The following is a 19590-nucleotide window of genomic DNA, read 5'->3' on the forward strand; positions in this document are numbered from 1 at the left end:
CCATATTGTGGGACAACAAAACACAACAAACTTCTGTTTTGCATTGACTCAACTGGCTTCTCTCGTTAGCTCTGGACTGAAGTGAGCAACCGAGAAAGAGCGGAGAGCTTCAGGAAGACAAAAGAATGGAGGAAGGCCCGAGTCTGGATTGACTTAAAACATCATCACAATCTGCCAGGAGTGGAGCGAGGGCCGTCTGTAGCTCATTGAAGTTTTCATTGACAAGAACCGTCTCAAGTTCCATCCAAGATTTATTTATCGCTTCTCTGATGCTGACACAACGTGTTTTTAATGTCAGAAATAAGGTTGCGTATGGATGAAAAAGCCCCCTTTCTTTCCTTTGCCTCCTGCTTTCTTCCTGCCCTGATGTCAATCCGTGAAGCAGACAAGTAGACAGGCAGAAATTTCTCTCCAACCAATAAGTTACCTCTTCAAAGAAGTATGGATACTTGAGTGAGGGGCCAGGCCATGCTGAAACAGACATCTCAGGGTTTTCATTAAGCTTCCCATCTCTTTACTGACATTTGTGACAACCACAGACCATGAAAAAAGCCTCATGTCCGTCCTTCTTTCACTTTCATTGTGGAACAATGAAAAAAGGACTATCAAAATAATCTTCATGAGCTAAGTGTATGGGCCCATTATATGACAGGGCAAAGCTGCATGTTCCTCTGGATTGTATTGATTAATAGATGGGAGACTTTAAGGTTGTGAGAAAGAAGACAATAACAGCCAAAACCTACATAGGAAAATGGTGGAAAACTGAGCAGAGTGCAACCTTCCCCGTTGAATCTCACAGCCATGGCTATACTACCAACAGCTGCATTATGGGCAAACGAGAGAAAAACACCAGGGAGGGTAAGAAGCAGGGAGAAAAGATAGACAGGTATGTTCTGGGACCAGACAACATTAAATGCACAGCATATCAGGGATTAGTTTACGGCGGTGACAGAGTGATATGAAAATTGACACTTTTTCCCCTCCAATAACACAGAGCTATTACGGACACTTATTACGCCGCAGCGTCACAGGGGGATTTACGTCAGACCCATGCTCCTGAAGGCAGTTAGATCACAGGGATGTGAACTGCTGGCCATGACAGGAGCAGCCTTTTTCATGCAGTGCAAAAATGCGTAAAAACTGTTGTTGACATGGTCTTCTGAGAGATTGCATTTGTTTCCAAGCAATGGGAAATATCAGTGTGAAGAAAGTATAAATAAGCCTCCCTGACATAACCTTGAGTCTTTTTTCACTCTTTTCTTTATATTCCTCCCAACCACCCCTACCCCCACTGTATGTGTAGGGGTAACTTGTGAAAACGCAAGACTTGTTTTAATAATGATACTATTGTGAGTGAGAGCATAAGTCCTGGACTATTATTATCTACATGCTTCTAGTCGCTATGCAGTGAGAGCACAGGCTCACTGTCCCCAAACATTCTTGCTGTCATTTGCCTTAAATGGGATCGAAAGCTGTGAGTTCAGGGGTACATATACGATTTTCAAAAGATGGAGATGGGCATGCATCTGTGCATATACATGTTTCTTTACTCGCATGTGTGTGTGTCTAACCTGACACACAATTAGGTGCAAAATCTGGGTTTAATAAAGAGAACCAATGGCCAGTTCTGGGCACTGAGGTCCACCCCACACTCTCAATCTCGTTTATTTCCTTCTTTCTGTCACTTTTCCTTCAACCTTTATTTTCTTTTTGACTTTCATTTTTCATTCTGCTCATTATATCGTTCACTCTCTCTCTTCCTCTTCCTCTGTTCTTTTCCCCCTATTTCTGTCACGCTAAAGTTATGTTGCAGCTCGTATATCACCCAGCAATCATCTAGAGCACGTCTGGTGACCACCACCAACCAACTTCTACCAGACCCCCCCTCATCTTGTCCTTGCCCAGACCACCACAGAGCTCTGTGGCCAGAAAACCAGCTGTGGTAGCTGCATTAAAGCTGGAAATGCCAATTTTATGCCATTTAAATTGCCTTGATCTTTTGTCTTTCAAAATGCTGCCTTTTGCAAGACACTAAAACAGAGAAGCAAGTGAGAGGATGAAAAATATGCTCAAGCCTTTCTGCTCTGCAGGACATGAGTTTGGATTGTAGAAAGATAAAAGCGCTGGCCTAAGTTTCTGCTCTACTTCCTTTTGCCAGATTGGTTACAGATCCTGCACTGATCCCAGAATGGTTCATTTGAATAGGAAAATGTTCATGAGAAACCTATCAATATAAAAACAAATTGAGGTCTGTCAATAGTTGAGACTAGCTAGAACGAAGGGGGGTATTATTGATTAGTAACGCTTTACTGTAGCTGTCACTCTGATATGGAAAAGAAACCAAACCTCAAGACCATTTTACTTCATAATGTAATACTTATGATTGATTTCAGAGACTGGAAATGAAAAGTCAAATACTGCTCAGCCACAGCTTACTTCCAGGCAAATAACACAAGCAGGAAAAAAAAAGATTTGTTTCCACTGGATATGACCATGTTTAAAAGGGACAGACAGACAAAATCAATCATCTTTGATAATGAGCTGTGAAAAGCTAGAGCATCTCGGCCACCCTGTTTGTCATCTGGAGGGTTTACGGCAATGTAACGGATGCAAGGAAGCAACTGGACTTCTAATTTCAATTCGATCTGAGAGACACAGCAGGGTCACAAAAAGGTAAACACACAGGCATATGTGCAAGCAGGCAAGCGCACATGCACAAATACACAGAAAACTATGAGATTATTCTAATAAAAACAAAATCCTAACATATGAAATATTTACAATGCATGGATAAGAGATCACTGGGTCATGTTTGCTTAGCCAGCATTGTACTATATGCATTTTTAAGAGCTCCCCGACACTCATCACTGTGTCCTGAGCTATAAATACACCTGATGAAATTGAAAGACCCAAGTCCACTGACTGTAATCCAAAGTACATGAATCAAAATCCAATAAAGCCATCATCATCTGAGGAAACATGAAGAATACTATCAAAGAACCTAAAGATTCTTTGTGCTTATGGCAATGTACAGACTGGAGATGCTAGGATTTTATCTAAACTTAACTTACTGGGATCCATGACAATGTTTCAGATTTGACTGTTGACACTTAGTGAGATTTTGACCACAGCACTAGAGATAACTGTGTAAGAGCTTTAACTGTAGATCAGCAATTCATTCAGTATTTTATTAACAACATGGTGTCAACATGTAAAATCATTTCTCCTGTATTGTTTTGTACAAATTGTATTGTTTGTTTGCCATGTTTTGAAGATGTGGTATATTTTCTACAAAATTCTGAGCTAATGTGATGCATAAACCCAACAGAGGGAAACCAAATGCATACTGACTTCTAGCCACTAAATATCAAAATATTTGCTGAGACAATGCACTGAAGGTTGAGCAATGAGAAAATGGATATGTGTACTGAGATTACACTTTCCCTGTACCAAAATTAGACACACACTCACCAAACTCTGATGCGCAACATACGGTACACTCACACACAAATGCATGCAGACTCGAGTAGCATGTGGGAGGTCACTGTGGTCAGTGTGTCGCAGAATCTGAGGTTAGCGGTGGCTAGAAGCAGCAGTAGGCAGGAATTACTGGCTCCCCTCTACTACTATTACCGCTGCAGCTACTACTACAGTATGACTGCTACTGCAAACCACGAAAGCATCCTGGAAGTATAAACAAAGAGAACATGTGAGACGGGCTGGCCGCTGACAATCACAGGAGAAGAAGCGGAAAAGAAAAAGTACAAGGTTAGAGGACGGAAAATGAGATGGCGTGAGCCAGTGAATTCAGCAAAAACATTAGGTAAGACGGACAGATAGAAAAGACAATTGAAAGAAAAGTTGGAAGCATAGAACTGCACAGATAAAATTGGAAAGTGAGAAAAATAGTCAAAGTTAAAAAAAGACAGCAAAAAATCAAGTCAGAGATAAAGAGTAGGTTTTGTTAAAGAAAAAAAACAGTTACCCTCACTGGACAGCTGACAAGGCTGCGGGTTAGTTGGCAAAAACTGTAAGAATGCATGCACCAATGTGTGCCCAAACAGGCATACACCTCTCTATGGACCACTTCTCCATTCTCACCAAACAATCGGACACACTGCTGCAGAGCTCACCAATAAAATACAACACTTGTGTGAGCTGCACTGGAATGCGAAAGGAGAAGGCTGGAATAATATGTCACCACACAAAACTCTGCTCATTTCTGAGCCAAGCTCACTATAGAAGCACTGGAGATCAGCACTGTCCTACAGACAGTTGTGTGACAAACCAAGCCGTCACGCAGCGAGCAGTGACTGACAGCCTCTGATTCTCAAGGAAAATACGATTTTACGGTTTGTTTTCAGATTTCACTCAGTCGTCTTGGGGCTTGCAGACCAAACACAGGCTACACTGCATGTGCCGCTTGCTGGGTTGCTGCTGTAGCTGCCACTGAGCAGCACAGTAACTCAAAGTCTTACAAGTCCTAGTGGCCATGATCCAGTCAGCTGCAATGATTTTAAGTCTCTGACTCTTGCTTTAATCTGAGTCCACCAATTATTTTGAAGAACATTTTACAGTCTGTCAGTACCTCGAGATTAAAACTGAAGCTTTGCCCTTGCTGAATTGTGGAATTTCCTTTGGACAGGGAATGAAATCTTATACCCAAATAGCTCCCCCGCGAAGGACACTGACCATCTGTGTTATCAGCTCGACCGAGATATGAAACACCTTCCACTATTGAAAAACCCTGTAACATCAAAAGGATAGAAGGGAGGAGAAATTCCTACAGGAATGAAAAAAAGCACATGTTCTCAGTGAGCAGCTTTTGTTTGCCATGTTCAGTGTTCGGCCTCAGCAAGAGCGTGTGTGTGTGTGTGTGTGTGTGTGTGAGAGTTCTGTCCTGGCAATGGCCTGATGACTGCTGGTTGGTGACACCAGAACAAACACACGACCACAAGACTTGAATCTGGATCCAGATCAGAATCCTGTGAGCGTTTTAACAGACCCGTGCTTTTCCCACAAACAGTTGCAGCCAGTAAGCCGCCAAGTGACACTAGCGGAAAAATGCAGCCGCTGCTAAGACTGCTAACACTTTCACTGTATTGAGGGCCAAATTAGCGGCACCATGTCAGCGGTTTAACAGTACGGTCCCTTTATTTGTCATGAGATTGGTTTAAAGAATGTAAAACAAAGAGCACTGCCTTCAGTGAGCTTTTCATAAGGAGTTCTACTACGGCCTTTGGAGAAAACACAGTGGGCTTAACTTAGTAAAAGAAACAACACAATGGGGAACAGAGAGGAGCAGAGGTGTGAGTGGCAAGCAGCCAACACAGACCAGCCAGAAAGCTCCCATCATGACAGCATTGTGTGGGCAAAACCAAGGTGCCCACAGGAACCAAAACTATCCAGCAAGGTTGCACTGGCTGTGCAGGAAGATGTGCAACAGCAAACACAGTTCATACTAGTTTACTCTGCTTCACTCCACTTCTCTTCTTGCATTTCCTCATTTTCCATTTCTCCTCCGCACTTAAACTGTCACACCAAAGATTGAGAGGGATTGGGACAGCTAACATCTTCCTTAAGGCCTATGAGTGTCACCACAATTTCAAAAGCAGATACAGTACTAGACATCTTTGGTTATATCATAGGAATTATTGCTGAGATTTTTCCCCACAAAACATATACTTACACAACACATCACCTATTCCCCTTCACTCTCAACCCAAACTCTTTTCCCCACTGCTCTTTTTCTAACCTGCCAGCACACAGACCAGATGTGCAAATGTTTCTCCATGTTTCTATTCAAGCTCCGTTCCAAGAGAAAGGCAGAGTGAGGGGAGAGGAATATTTGACTTCACTCCACGGGAGACCAGTTTCATAAATTTTGGCGGCTGCACAACGGTGAAAAAGGTAGCTTGGCTGGCTTGGCCGAGGGAGAATGTTGACGGCATACCAAACAACATGATCCTAATGAGTTGGAAAATCCCTGGCCCTCCAGAGGACTGTCCAGATGCTACCGTCATGAGAAACGCTACTGTTTTATTGAATGCAGGCTCCCCTCCCTTTCTTTAACAAGGGGCAAAATTTATTATTTGACCATTAAGGCATCCTAGGCGACATGAAGCGTAAAACCGTTTCAGAGTTAATTTGCCTTTGGCTGCTGGTCCAGTACCCCACACTGGGCACAAGACAAGTTGATCTTTATGCCAAAGTATCTCATTTGAACGTGTATATTTCGGCCTAACGTTTTGGATATTTGCGCGCACTCCTGGTATAGGATCTGCAGCTTATTTGCCCATAGTTCACTACCTACTATCAGGCTGACTTGTTTGGGCGAATGATAAGTCTGGCACACGATGTGCTGAGCCCTGAGAAATAACTGTAAAACTTTTCATAAGAGAGTCAAATCACTTTAAGCTCAAGCCAGTTCCATATATCATTCCTGACAACTTGCTGCGCCTCAGAACTCAGCTCTATTTTATGGAGAACTAAACAAACAAAGGACCGTAAATGTACTTTATGAGATTTCCATAAATCAACTACTATGATGAACACATTAACATCTAATACAAAAGAGACCAGATGAACAAAGTGATGTCGTTTCATCTTTGACTGTTGATGACTGAAGTACAGAATGAGCCGCGAAAGGCCACATCAATCTTCTCTGTGGGTATTTTTTCATATTGCCAAGTGACTGAAGTCAGTCACTGTACAGAATTTAAATTGTTACCCTACAGACACAACTGCAACTAAAAAAACAAAACAATAACAAAAGCGACCTTTTGTCGTGCAAAGCACTTACAAGCACATGCACTGGAAAAACAGCTGTGGCTCCTCTATGGCAAACCTGCTCCCTTTCGTCTCACACACCTTATCACTTGTCTGCTGAGTGGAAATCAAATGCACAACCAAACGGCACAGACTCATTGGACAGGTCAAGAGTCATTTAATCTCTGAAACAATTGGCTCGCCTCAGGAGATGACGGCCGATATTTCGGGGTTCCAGTGTAGCCAGAAAATATCCAGGCCAAGACTTTGTCTTACATGCACCGGTCATTTTAGCTAATCTCTACCAACAAATATATGCATATGAATGCAGATTTTAAAAAAAGCTAATGGTTAACCTCATTTGTTTTTGTGTTGTTTACCTGGAGCTTTGAACACCTCACGGAGCAAGCTTTCACTCAGTGTCGACGGGGCTCCGTTGACCACACTGTGTGTCCAGCTCTGATAGATCGCTTGAAGCAGAAGTGTCTGGGCCCTTGTGGCCTGCACAGTGAAGTGGGGAAGCTCAAAAATACACTCCGTGGTGGGAACTGAAGACCTTTTGCTCCTGCAAGAGAGGGACATCAGTTGAAGAAAGGTCGGGTTAGATAAAGGATAATACATGGGGAGGAAAAGAGATATAGAGAATTAGGATACAGTGACAATAATAAATGAAGGAATGGAGAGTCGCACATAAGCGCCAACATACTCTTAATGAAACAGACACCGGTGGAAACAAATGGTTCATGACTTCCATGAATCCATCAATATCACATCACAATATAAAACAGCTCATTGATAGAACCAGTGGCCAAATAGGTAGGACGACATTCCAACAGCAAATTGAAGAAGTACCAAGTGCAAGCCAAGCTTTCCTTAGTTACTTGGCAGGTAGGTGCAGTTTGCCTCTTTGCCGCCGACCCTTTTCTCCCCTCCGTCAAAACTGTGATGATGATTTATGTGAAGAGATGTACAGCCCAGAAACCTGACCCTGAAAAGAATCTCTACGCATTTAACATTTCATCTGTCTCCAAGAGTGTGGAGGGAGAAAGTTTGTGTGAGTGTGTGTGTATGACAAGCTGATGAGTTGAGCGTTCAGGGGGATGAGGTAACAGCACAGTCGGATGGAGTCCTCCAGGCCCCTGTCCATCAGAACCTCAGTGGACCATGCTCTCATTTATCATCCGACACACACACACACACACACACACACACACACAGTAGTATTTGCCTCACTGTCTCCCCTATTCACTCTGTAATCACTCGTTCATATCCAAACACACTGAAACACACTTCTCGCACATCTACTACACTACACACAAAACTTGACACACATATACTGCCCGTCAAATCCCTGAATCAGGTCTCTGGGCTCTTTTTCTATCCAGGCTGTGAAGTCATGGCTCCTCAGTTCTTAAGATCTCATCCATGACATCAGCAGCACCAGATGGAGGGATTCCCCGCCACACATACACACACATCATTCAAGGTATGGCATGATACACAGTGCTGAGAGTGATGGAGCAGTTGCCATATTCACGACTACTGATCTGTATCCTTCCCATCTCTCTCGCTCCCTCTGTCCCTCCCTCTGTGTCCCCTCTGCTCACTGGAAAAACACCCAGGGAGCCTGAACTAAACACTGCAAAACAACCCTGTTTGGTTCCACTCCTGTTTTCCTCTCTTCTGTTATGAGAAGTTCTTCAGCTGGTTTTTTGAGGACTGGCAGTGCCCCCAGCCCAGATACACATCTACTTTTTGGGGGTGTGTGTGCGTGCACATGTGCTCGCTTGACTACATATTGTAATGGAAGCAAAGCGGCGCTGCCCTTTGAGCGGCGCTTTCGGTGAAAATAGAACCGTGACTAATTCCAGGGATGGCTGCGGCGTGTCAGGAACGAGCATCACAGTTCATTTAATCACACATCCATTTTGGTCTGGTCCCAGTTCAGAGTGTGGGATATGTCACGGGGTCTCTCCCTGCGCTCGGCAGCTCTGCAATCGTTTAACTCCTCTGCTTCCCTCCCTCTCCTTCTCTCCGTGTCTCTTTATCTTTCCCTTTCTTCTGCTCCTGGGTGGTTCGGCAGGGTGACATGAGCTGTTAGCTGCACACAGGCAGGCCTAGAGTTCTTAACTGCCTGCTGTCTCAGAGGGGGACTACCATGAGACAGAAAGAGAGATAGAGTTTGATAAAGAGAGTACAGGAATAACAAAAGTAGTAAGAGAGAGAAACTCCGAACCTGACAGGGTCAATGAGTTTACCTTGACAGCGCACATATACATTTTGAATTCCCTGGAAACATATGCTGTATTTGGCACCATGGTGAACCAAGCAATGTCATGCTTCCCTACTATTAGAAATCACTACTGTTGCATGCTATACAGCAAGACATCAATCAAACCGATTTTCATGTGTGTTTCTGTGTGTTCAAATGTGTGCATGTCTGAGTGTGTGTACACGCAGATTGCTGCTGAACAAAAGAAAGTGAAGGGGACCCAGCAACAACAATGTCCCCACATGCAGAGCAAATGTGCCTGCAAAGCCACTTCAATAGGAGGACTGGCAAGGGATGAAAGTTTGTTGGCTTATTCCAGTGTTTATAGCGTTTCAGGGGAGCTGTCATGTGCATGTGGTCGTCTAAAACTTTAATTATGCACCTGTTTTTATTATATTATGCCCAATTCTTTGCAAACAGCAACTTGGATCTTGGAGCTAAATGAGAAGCAGAAACTCTCATTAGGGTGTTTTGGGAATGCTGGATGTGAGGACAGCCAGACACTCATCGGATTTCATTAAGTAGCTGGCACAGACAGTGTTTCTTGCTGCAACATGGTAAACAGCTTTCTGGCAGGCAGCTCTTTCACTGTTACCACAGGCTTTGAAGGAAACAAAAGAGGTATAAACACAAGTGCTATACCTGCTGCATCAACAGCAGTAAGAAATGACAATACTGCAACATTATCTTAGAACATGTAACATGGGCAACTAACAAAATTCATTTTACTGGTTTACAAAAGTATCCATATTAGAAATGGAGTGTGTAGATTGGGGAACAAAACTCATTAAAGCATACTTCTACTCACATAATGTCGGGGACCCACCAGAAGTGGGCCCACAACCCATTTTGAGGCCTGACTCATAATTTAAGAAATCAGGTCCTTGGCTTGAACTTCAGTGCCTCATTGAATAGGCTGTCTCTGACCTCACAGTAGTCCTTTAAGTCAGTAATTTTTTTTATTAAAACACAGAGGCCACCAGGAATATGTTAAAAGGAAATCAAAATTAGTCAGGAGCTATGAAAAATTAGGTGTTTCAATTTCAGCCTATGAAATATGCTTTCCTCTGGTGTATTTCAACAACATTAGGCCTCATTTCCCGACCTGTCCTCTGTTGGTGCCGTGACTGAGTGACGAAGAACTGGACCGGGGCTAGGAGAGGCCAGTTGGCGGACTTGCTGACTGCCTGGCTGGGTAACTGGCTGACTGGCTGGCACAAAGTCTTTCTGTCCAGTGTCGCTGTCAAGATCAGGCAAAACAGGGCTTGGTGTTGTGCAGGGGGTGTGACTCAGAGTCATGAGTGCCATACCAGCTGTGGTGCTCTTTGCCTTGACTGTTTCCTCTGTGTACATGCTCAAATGTGGACATAAAGCAGGGATGGCAAATTATTTTTAGTCATTAAAATGAATGAGTGAAATCGAAAAGGGAGTAGACTTAACAGAGGACCCTCACAAAATATTTTTTATTTGCTCAAGTGAGGCTGAGATCCATTTAGTGACACATTATGGCATTACAAGCAAAGGGAACCACTACCTAAGCCAAACCTTCCATTGAAACAGCCTCTGAGTAACCCCATGTCTTCACCAAACCCTTTTCACATCATAATAGCTGAGATCCATTCGGACCATTGGTTCTCAGGCTAATCTGCTTCCTGGTCTGGTCTGACTGTGGTCACGACTATATTTAGACAAATACAGCTGGGGCCCTACTGTAGCTAACAGGCTGTGATTGCTGGTTTACAGAGGCCACACACAAGCACATAAATGCACAAAGACACACAACCACAAAAAAATGCACATACCTGTACAGACACAAAGAGATTACTGTTTGCCAACATGCACATGTATTTACATGCCAACACATATGCTGTCACACAAGCACATGTGTATACACACCTGTACAGGCATGCGTACAAACCAGTAACAGCAGGTTGGTTAGCCAGAGCACGATCAAGCGCAGTAATGAGGCCACAGCTGACAAGGAGCCTGCTGCTCTAACAACCTGTAACTGGAACAATTATAAAACTAGCTGCCAATACGAAAGTCTAAAAAAGGCTGTGAATGTAAATTGCACTAAGCATCTGTACTGAATGGAACTGAATGCTTGTTCTGCACAGAGAGTAACAAGGGAGAAGAGAGAGAAAGAAAAAACAGAATCAAACCCTGCAGAAAACATGAACACCAATGAGGGGAAAACGGCAAGCATAGGCAAGAGAAGGATAGAGACCGCAAACTTGCAGGTCATATGTTATTCTCCAGGTAAAATAATATCTAACATGGGGAGTCTCATTAAAAAAGCCATTTGGAAAAGCTCCAGTACAAACTCAGGAATAGCAGAACTGGTAGGTTGTTGCTTTGTACTTTTACAGACAAAAATAAATGTAGCCTAATTAAAAACGGCTGGTTGCGGTATGTGTCAGTGTGTATATACAATTAGCTGAGTGTGTGTTGCGTACATGTAGATGTCCAGTAATGTGTTGAAATCTGGATATGTTGGCATTAGCGCAGATGTTCTGACAGAGGACACTACCGAGAAAGCAAGCGTGAAGCAAACTAGAAAGCATGAACTGCAGGGCCAAATGTGGTTAGCAAATTCTTTTTTATTTTTTTTTTTAAGATCCGCATCTTGCCGTGATTGAAGGAATATCGCCAAGAGCAGCTGGCCCTAATGGTTTACACAGTGTCCCAGAATACAAGCTTGGAACCTGTGCGCAGTTTCCAGAAGGTTCATTTTTGTTATTACTCATATCCTGTACAGTACCGAAAATCAGTTCCCTCACTTTTTCCAAAATACGGTGACACAGACAGCTGTGGGGGCAGGTCGGCAAGAGATGTGGAGCAAGGTGTCTGGTCTGTCAGTGGACCGCAGAGAGAGAGAGAGAGAGAGAGAGAGAGAGAGAGAGAGAGAGAGAGAGAGAGAGAGAGAGAGAGAGAGAGAGAGAGAGAGAGAGAGAGAGAGAGAGAGAGAGAGAGAGAGAGAGAGAGAGAGAGAGAGAGAGAGAGAGAGAGAGAGAGAGAGAGAGAGAGAGAGAGAGAGAGAGAGAGAGAGAGAGAGAGAGAGAGAGAGAGAGAGAGAGAGAGAGAGAGAGAGAGAGAGAGAGAGAGAGAGAGAGAGAGAGAGAGAGAGAGAGAGAGAGAGAGAGAGAGAGAGAGAGAGAGAGAGAGAGAGAGATCCGCACAAACACACATTCCCTGACACAGGTGGATTTTGTCTGTAATGGAAGCTAAATGGGAAATTCCACATGAACTGGAACATGACACTCCAATAAACTGTTCAAAGTTAGTGGAAGTGCTCTAAAACATCATGTTGACTTGATCCCAAAGAATAAAAGAAAGAAAAAGTCAACAGGATGGTCAGTCAATTTTGACTGGCTTCACAATGTGCTACTTTCTCTTGACTTAAACTTATCTGAGTCCACAGCAACGCCAATCTAATCCATTATGGGCTGACATATTTGTCTGATAGATACAACAGATAGCCACCGTCTTGGGGCCAGTGATAAGTTATCTAAAGTTTCTACAAATCATTCACTGTCACACCCTACCTTAATTATCAATACAAACATTCCCCCAACTCAAACAGTTAACCAAATCCCCTAGTGCTATTGTTTTCCAATTTCAAGAGCTTCTTTGGAGGGAATCGGGACTGAAAATGGAGGGAAGGCAAGACTGACAGCTTCTAACTTCTTTTTTTTTCTTTCTTTGTGGTGCAGATTGATTTGAAGTATTGCAGCATTCCCCATCTCACCAAGCCAAGGTCACTGACCCCTCTTGAAAATAACCAGAATGAGTTATGGGCTGCTCTCAAGTCCCCTCTTTTATCTTACTACAAAAGACTCACTACAGTGTCTCGCAAAGTCTCCAAATGAACATTATAAATCATGCAAGCACTTTGCTCTGGACAACAACACCTAAGTGGCCAGCTTGGGGGTGGGAAACTTTTCGCACCTGCATGTCAATTTAGTTAAACGGCTGGCATTTGAGAAATTCAAAAGAATACCACCATAGGAAAGCCATGCATGTGTTAAGTGATGGGAAAAACCTTGAGAAAAGTGATGGAGAAGAAAAAATAATAATTAAAAAATAATATAATGGCACCTCTACCTCATTTATTATCCTGAAGTCTTTTTTCGCAGTTTCTTATAATGTTCTTTTAAGTCATTTGTTTCATTGACTCCACATGGTCTATGTCATTGGCTTGATGGGAAATGTAACCAGAGCTGCAGCTGAGCCTCTGACAAAGAAAATTTAGCAAATGCTGCTCTCAGCAGCAGCCATAAATGACTCACAGCGATCATTACAACTCGTCTCTAGTGTGTTTTGGAACATGCTGAACTTCGAAAACACCACTTCAGCAGGTAAAAAAGAAAGAGTCATCAATAACAAGAATTTTCCAAGTTTGTTTTGAGAAATATTTAAGCAATCTCTCCAACTGACGTTGGATTATACATGACCATTTACAAATGACAATATTTTGAAAAATCGACACACAGGTAAAAGTTTGCATTCCTTGTTTGGTGAAAGCATTACATCATATTTATATTCTAATTAGGCTCACAGGGCGCCATAGGACTCATATTACACTCTCATTTTTACCTGCAGGTATTAACTTCCCATAGCATCTTGTTCACGGTGTTTTTCTTTATGTAATGTAATGTAATGTCTGGTGTTGCTTCAGCTTGTGCAAATACACATTACAATTTTATTTTATCTCTTAACCATAATCTATATTGACATCCATTTTTTAACCTCTAACCAAACTCTTTAAAACCTCTGTGCAGGACCTGGATCTGAGTTAGGAGGAGGCAGGGACTGTATTTGTGGCCACAGCCCAGAGTTTAGTGGTTCCCCAGGGTCAAAGGTGTTCCATGTGTGCATTTCTCAATCATCGGTCCTGAACAGACCAAACTCAGAAACATAGAAAGAAACACTTCACTCACTCGCTCTCTCACACACATACACGTGTGTGCACACACACACGAATGAACACACACACACACACACACACACACACACACACGGCCCTCCCCTTCCTCCCATCTGGAGCACCCCTGACCCAAAACACACACATACGCTTACAACCTCACACACACACACAAACATACACACACTGAGATCCATTCTCAGGAGAGGGCTTCATTACACAGGGATTACTAAAAGAAATGTTTTAATCAAGTTGTGCAGACAGCTGCAGACCGCAAGGCGAGAAAATGGCAATGACGTGGTTCATCAGGCGTTAAAGGAAAACACATCAGCAGGCCTGTGTATGTGTATGTATGATGGTGTGTCTCTGTGTGCATAGCTTCCTGCCTCTGTCCAATGTGTCCAGCTGTGGAGGACATGCGGTTCCTTATACGGACACACAGAGATAGGAGACCTTTGTCCTTAGACTACGGACCTAATATTTCATATACTTTCAGATTCTGCGGCAGACTTTTTGTATGTCCCCGTTGCCACAACAACAAAAACAGCAGTCAACGGAAGCACCAGCTGTCCTTTTTTTAAATCCAAATTAGTTGTCCTCAATATTAGTCTCTCAAGGACTTTGACCTTCACGCAGATGGTCATTGAAATAAGTGAGTTTCCCTAAGCCTGGTTAAATAAAGCTGAGATTATTTGTTTCCTGTACCTCATTACCAACTCTTTCCTTGAGCAGTGAAAATGAGATGGGTTTGTATCTGGGAAGCAGCAGAGCAGTACTGAGGCCTGCTGGGGAGGAGAGGACAGTGGAATGCACACCACAGTAGATGATAATCCACTCAGAGCTGATAATCCATCTATCCTTCCCTATTTCCCACTGTTTTCCCTCCCTCAAGCTTCAGTTCCTCAGATGACTAATTCAGGCATTAATAGAGTCTTTCAGTCGACTGAAAACATCTACAGCTGCTCCTGAATTCACTATCTTGGCTCTGACCTACACACATCCATATACATCTCATGGCATAGTTAAAATTCAATAGATATTCTTGGATAGCAGCGCTGTTGCCTCTTGAGAACATTACAGCCTATAATATACACTTTAGGGCTGAGTAAAAAACCCATGTTGATTTAAGCTACCAAATGACACTTGTAATCATAAGGGCAAGTATGCACCTTCTACAGCAAAGTGATTTCTCTGTAGCATTTTAATGCAGACAGAAAGGCATGGAAGCTTCCATCAGAACTGAGACGTCAATCACTGAGAGCACAAACCTCACATTCGCTGATGCCATTTCCTTAATACAAGGCTCCTCAATACATCCATTGATCTCCGTCAGCCATGAAACTAAATAAAACTGTCTGACACCAGATGTAGAGGAGGAAAAAAAATCCTTACCGCAAAGTTGGCTAAAATACTTTATAGACTGTGCCACACGAAATATGATGTTTTACCTTCGCAGCTCACAATCCCTTGCACTCCTGTGCTTCGGAGTGAAAAGTGGAACAATATTACATCATATGCCATTCCAGGCTTTTAATACACACCTGTTAATACATAAAGCCTACTTGTTGCAGTGTGTGCCTACATCCCCTCAGCTTCATCATGCAAAAACTTTTTCTTTCTAAAAACATTCCCATGTTTCTTCAAGAACAGAGAAGGGCCTAGTTCTTGCGCTGCGTTGTTCGACTAAATGAATTCCCTGCTGCTCTTATGGCCTCCGAACCACAACTCAAAGCTGAGCATGACCACAGGAACCACACGTTGATTTAAGGTCATTCAATTATCCTTCACCATCACAGCGCACAGTAACTTTAACCCTGCTGACACAGACCTCTCGCTTAAGACCTTGATGAGTAATATAAGTGATTACTTCATTATAAAATCAGCACTAATCAAAGTTTGGTTGAGGGGCACAACGGCTGACGCAGAAGTTGTATGTGTGTGTGTGTGTGTGTGTGTGTGTGTGTGTGTGTGTGTGTGTGTGTGTGTGTGTGTGTGTGTGTGTGTGGGTGTGTGTGTGTGTGTGACATCATTTACAAGATCTCTGTCGTAAGTCCTATAAATGCATACTCGGAGCAAAGAAATGGACTTTTCCATCCAAACAGCCACTCCCAAATCAGTTTTCATCAGCCAAAATGATTATTCCAATTCAACTTGTTAATGATATCGCCTGCCAAAATGGCTAGTAGACAAATGTAACAGCCACAGTCTATGTTCTCACCAGTGAATGCTGTGCATGTACATTTGCTAAATTTGACTTGCTCACTACTGAAGGACACAGAAAGCATTTGTCCTCTTGTTCTTGGCTGTGCTCGGAGACATAGACCAGGAGCAGCGTGCTATGACCAACTATGAACAGGAGTAATGAGGCATTACAATCACACCAGAAGCCTCATGCCTCAGATGCCTCAAGCAGCCTTCATAAATCACAACATGAGCTAATCTAGAGTCTAGACTACTGCTCCAGACACAGTAATGGACTTCTCAACTTCACATAAAAAAAATCCTACAGGTAGTGCTAAAAACTGAACTAGCCATTGACAATATAATAGAGTTAGATCAATAATTAGATATCAAGGGAGAGCCAACATTCTTTTCCATTCAGAAACACTTGTAAGGCAAGTCCGCTTTCTGGAGCTATATAACATGCACCTGTAATACCACATGCTTAAAGAAATTATCCCCTCAGAAATAGCTGAGCGAGGAACAGGGGCTGCTAAAAACGCCACATAAAAGCTGGCATGGGGTTGAATTATGACCTGCAACGCGACGAGCCACACTAGGCTGCTGCTGGTTTGTTGGTTGGTTGGTGGGCCCCGGCCTTGGCCTGCCTCCATATGTTGCAGCCGTCAGGTGGCCCTGCATAAGCAATATTATATGGTGTGAGCAGAAGTGTGTGCGTGCATGTGTGTTCATGTGTCTGAGTGAGAAAGTGAGGTTAGGTTTTGGAGAGATCGATGCAGGTGGCACTTCTAACATCCCCTCCTTGCTGCCACCTCCCTCCTTTTTTTTTTTTTTTTTTTGTTGCAGGCAGCGATATTATCTGGGATAACAGATTTAACAGCCAGACCAATTGAGACGCTCTGTAGAGTCCCCGCGAGGTTGGCAGCCACATACATTGCCTTTCATTAGGGATAAGTACAGCCTGATGCCTCTCAGCTGCACTTTAATTCACTGGGAGTGAAAGTTTATTTCAGAGGTTTTTGAGCTTTTTGCTAACCAGATGATTGCCCAGTTAGTTCATAGTAGCGTACCACGAGGAGGACTGTGACTTTAATACTCTGCTCCAAAACTAGCTGTGTCAGTACAATTATTTCATATAGTCACACTGAGCAGTTTGAGATTTTCTTTATGACTTCATAATATTATTAGTTTGGTGTCAAATAATTCTTTAAAAAAAAATCACAAATATTTTTTTAACAATAAAATAGCTAATTATTTTTGGACAACACTGTCAATTCATAATCATTATAGACAAGGTTATTCAAAAACAAAAAGTATGCTGTTTGTTGTATACAGCAATTCCAGTAACACAAAGTGTTTATTGAAACTGCACTATGAACAAATTGTAAAATCTCTAATATAAACTTTTTACTGTTTACAAAAATAGTGTAGTACCCATTTTTACTTCCCAATACCCATTAAAGAGTTCAATTCAGCCATTAACAAACCCACCATCATCCACAAGTCTTTGTATCCCAGATGAAACTGCATGTGGGGTATATACAGTCTATAGTTATGATGATATTCACCATTTAACCATAAATGTTTAAAAGTGATTGAAAAAGATGAAGGGAAATATCAAAATTTGTTTTCTTGTGAAAATGGCTGCTGCTCAATGCAGGTTAGCATCTTCGACAATTCCAGTGGTTTTTAGCCAAGCTAGCGGCATAATTCTAGTGTAATTCAGTCTGCCCACTGCTTTGATCCAGACTGAAATATCTCAAATATCAAAGGGATTGCCATGACATTTTATGCAGATATTTATGATCTCAAGAAGATGAATCCTACAAATTTTTAGTGATGCTGTTTTTTTAAAAAAAAAAAAAAAACGGTGGCTTTGTGGTTAGCACTCTTGCCTCACAGCAAGAGGGTCCCTGGTTCGAATCCCGGTTAGAACGGGGTTCGGTCCGGGCGGGGGCCCTTCTGTGCGTGTTTGCATGTTCTCCCCGTGTCTGCATGAGTTCTCTTAGCGGTCTCCGGCTTCCTCCCACAGTCCAAAGACAAGCAGCTCAGGTTGATTGGGGACTCTAAATTGCCCTTAGGTGTGACTGTGAGTGTGTGTGGTTGTCTGTCTATATGTGTCAGCCCTGCGACAGTCTGGCGAACTGTCCAGGGTGTACCCCACCTTCTGCCCGATGACAGCTGGGATTGGCTCCAGCCCCCGCCCCCCCCGCGACCCTTACGAGGACAAGTGAATGACTGACTGACTACTCTCGATGTCTCAGTTGATGTCCTCTGCATGAATCTGCCTTCACAACCATAGCATCAGTGATCAAATGGACCCAAGATTACTGTTTAACAACTGCTAACACTCACATTCAGTTACATATTAGCTTCTGACATGCTTAGTCTTGTCACAGGGTGATGTCAATCTGAAGAATCAACCTGATCTTAGTTAGAACAACCAAATGACACATTTCAAGTGGTTGTGAAGTTTCCAAGCTGTGAAGTTTCTTTCTACATCACTTCATAAACACAACATGACCAGGAGGTTAAAACATTAGAACTGAGCTAAGGTGCCCTTACAAGGGCATTTTAGGAATCACAATATAGGGTTGGCTGCTTCCTTGTCGGGTGATTTTACATTTCTTTAAAAAACGAAATATGGGGAACCACAAGGTCAAAGTCTCCATTTGTTCTGTAGCAAGTGCTTTTCTTTAAAATTTCATATGAGGTAACAAAGACATTTCATTCTAATTGGATAAATCCAAGGTCTCACACACAATACCAAATGCCCAGTAAAAGCCAAGGCTGGCAGGGAAAGGTTGTCAAAGCAGTGTACTTTCCCCAGTGAAAGCCCCTTATTGCCCACTGTGAGAAGCTGGAGCTTTTGTGGTGAGACTGACAGAAACATGAGCTACAGTACGTTCTGCGGGCCAACTCATCAGGAGACGCGCTGGATCTTCACAGACGCTCGTGCCTCTTCAAATCCCCCATGATCACCTGGCAGTCATATACGCCTGCTTAAGTATGAGCTAGCTTCCTAGTCACAAACACATTTTTGTGTGTATGCGTGTGTTATGGTAAGAAAGGGGTGGGGGGTTTGGGGGGTGGGGGGCAGAGGAGAGGGATGCGGAATGTGTGCATATGACATCACCTTCTGTACTTCCCAACTCCAAGCTACCCTTCTCTCCCATCAGTCATCATTTCCTATTAATACAGTTCAGAGGGAGACAAACCTAAAGCTACCTTTTACACTGGTAATGGAAAAGATGATCCAATAATCTGCATAACACACCTACTGAAGACTGACAGAGAAAGTGGAGACTGTTCTTTTTTTCTCAGAGCACTCTCTCTGTGTCTCTGTGTCTCTCTCCAGCACCTTCAATGAAGCTTCATGCTTCCCACTTTCTTTCATATTTCCTTAAAACTTCAAAAGCTTGTACAGCTCTGCTCAGTGTCTGCT

The 19590-nt window shown here is 42.9% G+C and overlaps 1 protein-coding gene across 4 annotated transcripts in view; it reads right to left on the reverse strand.

The window, feature by feature from the left end:
* vps13b (vacuolar protein sorting 13 homolog B) overlaps positions 1 to 19590 on the reverse strand; it is a 392967-nt gene that overhangs the window by 312169 nt on the left and 61208 nt on the right. For all 4 annotated transcript variants that reach the window (XM_042490601.2, XM_042490600.2, XM_042490605.2 and 1 more), the window contains exon 17: positions 7149 to 7333. In XM_042490601.2, the coding sequence (XP_042346535.2) occupies positions 7149 to 7333 (185 nt within the window). The remainder of the gene's footprint in view (positions 1 to 7148; positions 7334 to 19590) is intronic.

Source organism: Plectropomus leopardus, chromosome 11, assembly GCF_026936395.1.
Source record: "Plectropomus leopardus strain MGB_pleo_1.0 chromosome 11, ASM2693639v1, whole genome shotgun sequence".
Taxonomy (NCBI): Eukaryota; Metazoa; Chordata; class Actinopteri; order Perciformes; family Serranidae; genus Plectropomus; species Plectropomus leopardus.